Source organism: Helianthus annuus, chromosome 16 (assembly GCF_002127325.2).
Source record: "Helianthus annuus cultivar XRQ/B chromosome 16, HanXRQr2.0-SUNRISE, whole genome shotgun sequence".
In the NCBI taxonomy this organism is placed as follows: Eukaryota; Viridiplantae; Streptophyta; class Magnoliopsida; order Asterales; family Asteraceae; genus Helianthus; species Helianthus annuus.
Window position 1 is genome coordinate 52105076 of NC_035448.2, and position 10260 is coordinate 52115335.

The following is a 10260-nucleotide window of genomic DNA, read 5'->3' on the forward strand; positions in this document are numbered from 1 at the left end:
TTAAATATAAATTATGCAATAACTATTTTACCCTTATTTTTACTAAAACCTTAAAAATTTAAATATTTATCCATTTTTACTAGTTTTGTGACTTTTTCACAATTCTTTTTACATTTTGCTAGTTAGTTTTTTTTCGTTTTTTATGCAATGACTATTTTACCCTTATTTTACTAAAATCTTAAAATTTAAATATTTATCCATTTTTACTAGTTTTTGTGGCTTTTTCACAATTCTTTTTTTACATTTTGCTAGTTAGTTCTTTTTTTCGTTTTTTTAAACGTATTCTTTTTTTTTCTTTCACAATTCTTTTTATTTTTACTAAAACTTTAAAAAGTTACATATTTATCCATTTCGTTTTTTACATTTGTGGTTTTCTTAAAAGGGTGTTTTCTTAAAAACGTATACAAGAGGGTGTTTGTGATTTTCTTAAGAAAAAAACGATAGTCGAGTTTTTCTTTTAATAATTAAAGGTAGCTTAAGGTATAGATCTATGGGTGTTTGTGATTTTCAGCTAATTTATAGTTATATACATTCAGCAGTTACGTCAATTCACGAGATTAAACCCTCACAACAATTATCAAGTGCGATACTTAACGATTCAATGGATTCACAACGAATGACAGAGCATAGTCCGAATTCGAACAGCACTCAAACATTCAAGTTGAAATCACAATGAATAACAAAGTATAAGCTCAATTTGAGCAGCACTCGGACAATCATTGGATAGTTATAATCGATCGGACGTTGAATCGTAATAGCGATCGAGTTATTACCCTGATTGCGGCAGCACCTCGTGATCGTGTGTGTGTTTATTGTGGTATTACAGCTATAATTCGACGTACACAGGGACAATTTACGTCGTTTCAACTTCAACAGTTAAGTGCCAATGTCGGCTATTTATAGCAATTTTTGGGGCTCCCTTACGGACCGTATGCCCTGGCCCTTACGGTCCGTAAGCTAAGCAGTCTAATTCATAGGCTGCCTAGCTCGGGACTAGCCTTGGTGAATCAAAACAATTGACCAATCAGAAGTTTGCAACGTTTTATTTTAGATAATTATCAACTAGGGTTTGCCCCCCTCGAGTTTTAGGGGCCCTGATCCTGATTCCGATCATTCTGAAAATTTTAGGGCTAGTGCAGAATTACTTGGGTGTCTCAATTAAGGTTTTCTTATTGACTAATTATCGTCCTAATTATTGGTTTTAGTGATAGTTGTAACATCCTCCCCACCTTGAGAAAAATCTCGTCCTCGAGATTTACTGAAATAGATGAGGGTACATTCGCTTCATCTCTGATTCTAGTTCCCAAGTATATTCTGGTCCTCTCTTGGATTCCCATTTGACTTTTACTAGCACTAGTCGTTTGTGTTTGAGAAACTTGATTTTCCGATCTTCTATTTGTAAAGGTTTCTCTACGAATTTCAGTTTTTCATTTACCTCTATATCTTGAAGAGGTACTACCAGGGATTCGTCTGATAAACATTTCTTGAGATTGGATACATGAAACACATCATGTATTCCAGCTAACTCTTCTGGTAGTTGTAAACGATAAGCTACTGGTCCGATTCGTTGGATCACTGGGAATGGTTCGACATATCTTGGACTCAGTTTTCCTTTCTTACCAAATCGTACTACTCCTTTCCAAGGAGATACTTTTAATAGTACTTTGTCTCCGACTTGGAATTCTAACGGCTTGCGGCGATTGTCTGCATAGCTCTTCTGACGATCTCTAGCAGTCTTCAGTCTTTCCTTGATTTGTGATATCTTGTCAGTAGTTTCTTGCACAATCTCTGGACCTGATAACTGACTTTCTCCTATCTCTGCCCAACAAACGGGAGTTCTGCACTTGCGTCCATACAGTGCTTCGAATGGAGCAGCTTCGATGCTCGAATGATAACTATTGTTATAGGAGAATTCAGTTGATGGTAAATGGCTATCCCAATTACCACCAAAGTCAATTACACATGCTCGGAGCATGTCTTCCAGGGTTTGTATTGTCCTTTCACTTTGTCCGTCCGTTTGAGGATGATATGCGGTACTCAAATTAAGTCGAGTTCCCATTGCTTCTTGGAACCTTGTCCAGAAACGGGAAGTGAAACGACTATCTCTATCCGATACAATGGAGAGTGGGACTCCATGTAAGGATACTACTTCATCTACATACAACTTGGCTAACCTTTCCATGCTAAAGGTTTCCTTCATTGGTAGAAAATGAGCTGATTTGGTTAATCGATCCACAATTACCCAAATAGCATCATTACCTTTTCTGGTTTTGGGTAACTTAGTAACAAAATCCATTGTTATGAGTTCCCATTTCCATACAGGCATTTCTAACTGTTGTAGTAGTCCTGAAGGTTTCTGATGTTCGGCTTTAACTTGTGAACAGGTTAAACACTTAGATACGTATTCGGCTATATCCTTTTTCATTCCTATCCACCAAAAATTATTTCTTAAATCTTGGTACATCTTATTATTTCCTAGATGTACAGTATACCTTGATTTATGAGATTCTTCTAAAATCTTATTTCTTAATTCTCCTTGCTTAGGTACCCAAATTCGTTTCTTGTGGAATCTCCAAATTCCATCTTTTCCTTGTTCTAATTCCTTTAGGTAACCTTTCATTCCTTCGGCATCGTCCTTGATTGCCGTTCCCTGAATCTTCTTCAATTGTTCCATTAAATCTAATTGTAGATTTAACCTAAGAGCACGGACTCGCTTTTGCTTTTCATGATACTTACGACTTAAGGCGTCTGCGACTACGTTTGCCTTTCCTTCGTGATATTGAATATCACAATCGTAATCACTTAGGATTTCCATCCACCTTCTTTGCCTCATATTTAACTCTTTTTGCCCAAATATATACCTTAAACTTTTATGGTCCGTATAGATAGTAAACTTACTTCCATACAGATAATGTCTCCAAATCTTAAAGGCAAAAATTATGGCTCCTAATTCTAGGTCATGAGTTGTATAATTTTCTTCGTGCTTTTTCAATTGCCTAGAGGCATACGCAATTACCTTCTTGCGTTGCATCAACACACATCCATATCCTAATTTTGAAGCATCACAATATACTTCAAAATCCTCGGTTCCTTCGGGTAAAGCTAAAATTGGAGCATTTGTCAATTTGTGCTTTAGAATCCTAAAAGCTTCCTCTTGTCTAGATCCCCATTCAAACTTAACGGCTTTACAGGTTAGCTTAGTTAAAGGTACAGCTATCCTAGAGAAATCTTTAATAAATCGTCTATAATATCCAGCTAATCCTAGAAAACTTCTAACTTCCATAGCCATTCGTGGAGCTTTCCAATTCGTGATTGCTTCTATTTTAACAGGATCTACGTGAATTCCTTCGTGATTCACCATATGACCTAAAAATTGCACTTCTTGTAGCCAGAATTCACACTTCGAGAATTTGGCATAAAGCTTTTCCTTTCTTAACAAAGTTAAGAGTGCATGTAAGTGCTTACAATGTTCCTCCTGACTTTTGGAATAAATGAGTATATCGTCAATGAAAACGATCACAAATTTATCCAAGTATGGTTTACAGATCCTACTCATCATGTCCATAAATGCGACTGGAGCATTTGTTAATCCAAAGGGCATGACTGTAAACTCATAATGACCATACCTAGTTCTGAAAGCAGTTTTAGGTATGTCCTCCTCTTGTATTTTCAATTGGTGATATCCAGATCTTAAGTCTATTTTAGAAAAATACCTAGCTCCTTGCAATTGATCAAAAAGATCATCAATCCTAGGTAATGGGTATCGATTCTTAATTGTAACCTTATTCAATTCCCTATAATCGATACACATTCTCATTGATCCATCTTTCTTTTTCACAAACAACACTGGTGCACCCCAAGGGGATGAACTAGGTTGTATAAATCCTTTGCTTAGTAATTCATCTAACTGCTTTTTCAATTCTAGGATTTCAGTAGGTGCTAATCGATAAGGTGTCTTAGCTATTGGTGTAGTACCTGGAATTAAATGAATTCTAAACTCTACTTCCCTATCAGGTGGTAAACCAGGTAATTCTTCAGGAAAAACATCTGGGTATTCTGAAACTATAGGGATGTCCTGGAGTTCCTTACTTTTAGTGTTAATGATTACAGAAATCATATACACCATTTCTTGTTTCCTTGAATAACTAGCCAATTTCATTACTGAAATGAATTTTAGTGGCTTTCGAGGTCTATCTCCTGTAATTAGAATTATTTCTCCTGTGGGGGTACGGATTTCTACGGAATTCTTATCACACAGGATTCGAGCATGGTTGGCTATTAACCAATCCATTCCTAACACTACATCGAATCCGGCTAAATTCATAGGTAACAGGTTTGCAGGAAACTTATGACCTAACAATTCTATCTTTACTTCTTGCAAAACCTTGTCTATGTTGACAGAATTTCCATCTGTCGTTTCAATAGTAAAGATCTGCCTAAGGGTATTTAGAGGTAAGTTAAGAGCTTGACAGAATGCAATACTAATGAAACTTTGGTTTGCACCAGAATCAAATAATACTTTTGCATAGACGTTATGTACTAAGAACGTACCCACTGTCACGTCTGGAATGAGTTCGGCTTCTTGAGTGGTCAGTGACGTGATGTCGTGGGTCACGCAAATTTAATCCCCAAATATCTATAGATAGTGGTAGTAGGGTATCGAACTCAGGGAGTATGTGGAAGACGTGTTGATTGTATAGCTTTGTACTTAAACTAATATTAGACTAAATTGCAGAAATTAAAATTCAAGAGTTTGGATTGTTGATTTAGAAAACTAAATTAAAAACTAATTCAAATCAAAGTTGGTTGTAAAACAAATTAGGAGAGAACAATGATCACCTTAGGTTTCAGTTTCTTTAAACAATTGTGTGTAATTCCAACTAGAAAGAGTTACATAGACATAACTCGTGTATAGATGATTGAAGTGATAAAAGGGAACAAAGTACTCGGATTATATAAACGCGAGGTTGTTTCCCGATGACCAATTAATCAATAACCAACCCTAACCCTTCCCGTGATATCTCGATTGCCAACGGCACCAAGAACGTACGATTAAGACTAGAAATTGCAATATCGATTAACAAGTTACAAGCAATCAAACATACACCATGATATTCAAGCAACGCAAGTTATCATTCTAGAAATTCAGAATTAAAACACACAAAAGTTCAAGAAACATTCACCTAAGATGATCACCGAAGAGTTTAGCCGGACATGGCTCGGTGAATCATCATCATAATCAAACCAATGTTCATACAAATCGAAAATACAAACCGGATGATAAGAATTATTCACAAACCAAGCAAGCAGCCAAAAATCGCCCCAATGATGATCCAAAACCGTCCAATGATAAAGAATAATGAAAAGACACCCCAAAACTAACTTAAAAGTGGCAGTTACAAGTTTTCTCGCAGACTCCACCGTAAATTACGGCATCACCGTAATTTACGGTGAACATGAAAGTGTTACGGTGGGAATAGTCTGTGCTACGGTGGGAACCAATTGATTTTCAGGTCCACCGTAAATTACGACGGGACCGTAATTTACGGTGATGACCTGAATGTTCTTCTTTCTTTCATCCCTTGTTCCACGCTCGACCCGTTCATCACCAAAGCCTCCAAAGCTGCATTTAATCCATCTTTTAGCCCCCGAAATGCACCTGAAACATAAGCAACGGTAGTTATCTAATTCAAGATAATTACACGATTAAGTGGAGGATTATTTCATCTTTTAACATGCTTAAGGGTTGTCCAAAGGACCACCCGTCACATCCCCACACTTAACCGTTGCTTGTCCCAAGCAACTCATCAAAACGATTTCAAAACAAGTGATCAAATTAAACCAAGCAAAGCATGCAATCTCTTTACCAACCCCTTTTTAACACCCAAGCAATGCACCCCTCTCAAATTCTCTCCTCTCGGCTACAAGTGAAAACTAGCAAAGATAAGCTAGACACACACTAGGCAAACGGGTGGTTGCGCAATCATAAGCTTGTACCTAAATCGATCATTCTCCTAAAATGGGTCAAACATGAATGTAAATCAAAGGGACTTCAAGGTTGTAACGCGGCTAGGTGTATAGGTAGGGAATGGAATATATATGAAGTAGCGAAAATTCGACCCAGTCTTTTTATTACGAACAAAAACAAACTAACAAACAAACAAACAAACTACTATATACAAGACAATTAAGCCCCTTTTTTTTCCTTTCTTTTTCTTTTTTTTTTCATTGCTTTTCTCTTGTTTTTTTTTTTAAGAAAACAACCATACGAAAACGCATTAACCATATCTACTTCACACTAGCAAAACTACTAATACTATCACTAACACTATAAGACCGGGTCAAATTTGGGTAAATTTTAAGTAAGTAGCTAGGGGGAACAAATGATAAGCTTTAAAGGCACAAAATGGGCAACTAAATGTCCAAACCCCCGCCCCTCTCACTACCATGCTCATATATATACTTATGAGGTCCAACCCCCCAAATCCCACACTCGCTCACACCAACGACGAGGCTACCTAAATGCCCTTATCCTTTCTACATTCATGTCTAACTAAGGACTCAAATCGCATTCAAGCACAAGTTCTAATGCACCCCCACCCGTAGCCACTCTCATCAAAGACAATTATTTATGTACAAGTGTGGCTACAACTCTCACCAAGAACGAAAAAGGTATCAAGGGTTGCCGGTGCATCAACTTGGGGTTAAGTTAGGGCGTTCAAAATTTCACATTATTTCGCTTGGCTCAAAATTTTCAAAAACTCCAAAAATTCCCCCCATCCCCACACTTGGGATACATTGACCCCAATGTATGGCTTTGGGAGGCTTGATCACTAACTCAATCAACATCAACAAAAGCTTTTTTCTCAAACCCCAAATTTCTTTTTGTATTTTTCATTTTATATTTTTTTTTATGTTTTTTTTTCTTCTTTTTTAAACATGACACCACCAACAAACACCAACCCAACAATCAACCACATAATCAAACACCACCCATCCTCCCAACCATAACCAACATAAAACCAACAAATATGTACAAACTATACACAAGAGAGAATACCACCTGATTAATAGTAGCGCGGTCCTGGAGGTCCAAAGATGGATGACATCATATCATTCCCCTCTCCAAATCCGAATGCGCCGCTGCTACTCCCCGCTTGTTGTTGCGCTCCCTCCTGTTGCCTTGGGTCAAGCCACTGAGAATGGTGGAGTGGTGGAGTCAGATATGAAATGCTACCATCATAAGGCGGCAATGAGGCATAGTCCACATGTTGTGGATCCTCAACAACAGGCCTTCCGGCATGCCAATCCGCATGCATTCGCCTCGCTTGATCATCATGATATCTATTATTAGTATCCACCTCTCGAGAGTATGCGAAGGTACGGTTCCACGCCTCTTGGCGATCGAAACTATGTTTTAACGCCCGCTCCATACTGGCGCTATTCCGCGTGTTCTGATCAAATAGCGACCTCTCCGACCCCGACCATGTATCAAAAATAGACGCCGGAGGACGTTGACTTTCGATCACCTCTTGCATTGAACCACTATAAGCCCACCCCGGCTCATAAGATTGCTGCGCATAGTCGTAGAACATACCACCATGACCTCCACCAAAACCCCCAAGACCAACATTTGCACCACCATGCGGCTCGTCCGCATAATCCTCGTTCCCACTCGGAACCACTTCTTCATCACTTTCCGGCTCATCCGGCTCTCCCGGTAACAACTCTCTTGCACCCAATTTTAATGCCCTCCACCTTTGACCTTCCGATTTCAACTTATGATAACGTTCCGACTGAGTATACGTCCAAACATTCCCCAACCTATCCAATGTAAAAGGCTGGTGCCTTTTTGTCAAACCTCGGTCTTCGGATGTTATCGCTTTCTGTTGTTTCATCAATCCCGTAATTATTCGACAATACTGGACGATGTCTCTTCCATACTTATTCCGGCAGATCCATAAGTGGTGCATGATAAGGTAACGTATCGGGAAACGTGGGGACCCATGCATCAACGAATAAAGAACGGGTATCTCCGGGTACCTCACCTGTTCTTTGTCTCCCCTTCTTGGAATGACATTGAGAAGGCAGATTGTATGCAGCAATTTAGCTTCTATATTCAAGTTCTTCCGGTATAGAATACCACTATATCTACCGGGTAAAAACAATGCTGCCAACATGTCGTTCCACCTAACATGCTTTTCCGGTTTAAGCAATAGGTCATCAAGTGTGGGAACCATGTACTCTCGAGATGGGAGACTGTCATACTTTCCAAGCCTCTTCAGTGTATCATACGACATCTCCACCGGTACCCCATGTACCTCTCCGATCAACTTCATCTGTGATGGCTTGTTAAAGTTGTAACATTTTAGCGTTGCCATCCACTCTTGTATCTCCGTCATGAACAGGTTACTCTTGTCTTTGTCGAAGCATTTAAGCGCCCCTTCCCAACCTAGAGCGCGAAATTTAGCAAACACCCCAAACTGGCCAAATTGGGGCTCATCAACTTCTTTCTCACAAATAAAAGCGGCTGCCTTGTTTTTCAATTTATTCATGCAATCATTGTAAAGTGTTGGCTGCCAAACCTCGGGTTGATCATCCAAATACCCCGAATTCCATACCGGCTTTTCACTCGGGTCTAACTCCATCTTTTCTTCGCCTTCACTTTCGCTTTCACTAACCCTACCCATATATTGCCTTTTTCTTGGTGGTTGCTCCTTTTGTTTGCCTTTGCCTTTTGATGAAGACGAACTTGATCCTGCTTGTTCCTTTGTCTTAGCCATTCCCTACACACATGAGACAAGCAACAAAAACAAACACCAAATTAAACCCTCTCTTCAAAATCATCCCCACACTTGCTTGTTATCATGGTTGTAGATGTTAGTGAACCAAAAGTATCTCAAAATTTTTTCAAAAATTGGGCATGGTGTCTCTACAATGTAGAACATCCCAAAAGTTCACTACTTTAACCACAAATCCTACATCTACAACCAAAACCATGTTCAAATAAGCAATTTCATACTCATATCTAAGAACAAGCAAGTGGGCATGAACAAGTAACCTAAATCCCTTACTTTTCACAATGTAGCACCAAAATATACACAATAAGCTTTCATACCTTTGTTTCAAGATGCAAGAGTACTTGTGAAACCGAAAACTCCAAAACCCCCAAATAATCTCGAACTAGGGTTTCAAATTCGGGCCCTAAAAGTGCGTTTTCTCAGAGATCTCTCGTCAAAATCAACAATCTTGTGAAAAATTAGTCAAGTTAGACCAAAATTTCACTTGATTTGGACAAAAATTGAAGGGTTTATGAAAGATTGAAGGTAGAAGAAACTATGGAGGTTTTTGGGTTTGTTTGAGAGAGAGATGATGGTGATGGAAGAGTGTGGAATGCAAAGAATGTGTGGCTGGGGTTAAAGTCACGTGATGTTGTTTATTATATTTTTTTTTTCTTATTTGCGGAACCCCAAACGACCGACACCAAATTTCTGCGTACCGTAATTTACGGTCTCACCGTAAATTACGGTGAGACCTGAACATCAATTTTGCACCGTAACACAGTAGACTTCTACCGTAAAGCCTCAAACATTTCCAACTTCCACCGTAAATTACGGTATGACCGTAATTTACGGTAAACACTGAACATCAAATCTCCGCCGTAACTCAGTAGAGTTTTACCGTAAAGCCCAACACATTTGAACAACCACCGTAAATTACGGCCATACCGTAATTTATGGTGAACACTGGGCATCTTTGGTTCGCCAAAATTCGAGTTTTTATGTAAAACTTTTTAGATTTTTTTTAACTTTTTTCGATTTTTTTATGTTTTTTAATTTTTTCAAAAACTTGTAAAAATTACCCTACCCCCTCAAAAATCCCGTGTTGTCCTCAACACAATGTAAGAGCAATTCGTGACCCGAACATCCCCACACTTGTTTCAAACACGGGTTTCGAAGAAATACGGCAATTGTGCACACTATACAAAACAAATAAAACAAAATACTACTATATACACTACCGAACCTGGGCCTCTCATGGTTGTTCCTCATCGACCGGGCATAAGATGTAGCCCGCTTTGTCAAGCTCCAAGTTGTTGATGTCATTTCCCTCCAAGTACGGCTTCAAGCGGTGACCGTTCACCGTTTGTTGTTTCAATGTTTGCTTGTCTTGGATGTCTACATCACCAAATCGCCCAACTCTTCGAATAACATACGGACCCATCCATTTGCTTTTAAGCTTGCCCGCGAACATCTTCAA

The 10260-nt window shown here is 38.7% G+C and overlaps 1 protein-coding gene across 1 annotated transcript; it reads right to left on the reverse strand.

The window, feature by feature from the left end:
- Positions 1-6584: 6584 nt before the first annotated feature.
- On the reverse strand, positions 6585-9306 carry LOC118488293. The gene is made up of 2 exons (XM_035985623.1): positions 9119-9306; positions 6585-8786 (listed from the first exon to the last, which is right to left on the reverse strand). Exon 2 carries the CDS (start codon positions 8781-8783, stop codon positions 7068-7070), a length of 1716 nt encoding a protein of 571 aa, XP_035841516.1. The 5' UTR covers positions 8784-8786; positions 9119-9306; the 3' UTR covers positions 6585-7067.
- Between the last annotated feature and the right edge of the window lie 954 nt (positions 9307-10260).

What these genes read in the sequence shown, in the direction of transcription:
- LOC118488293 (XM_035985623.1), bottom strand. Translation starts at nt 8,783, where the DNA reads ATGGCTAAGACAAAGGAACAAGCAGGATCAAGTTCGTCTTCATCAAAA.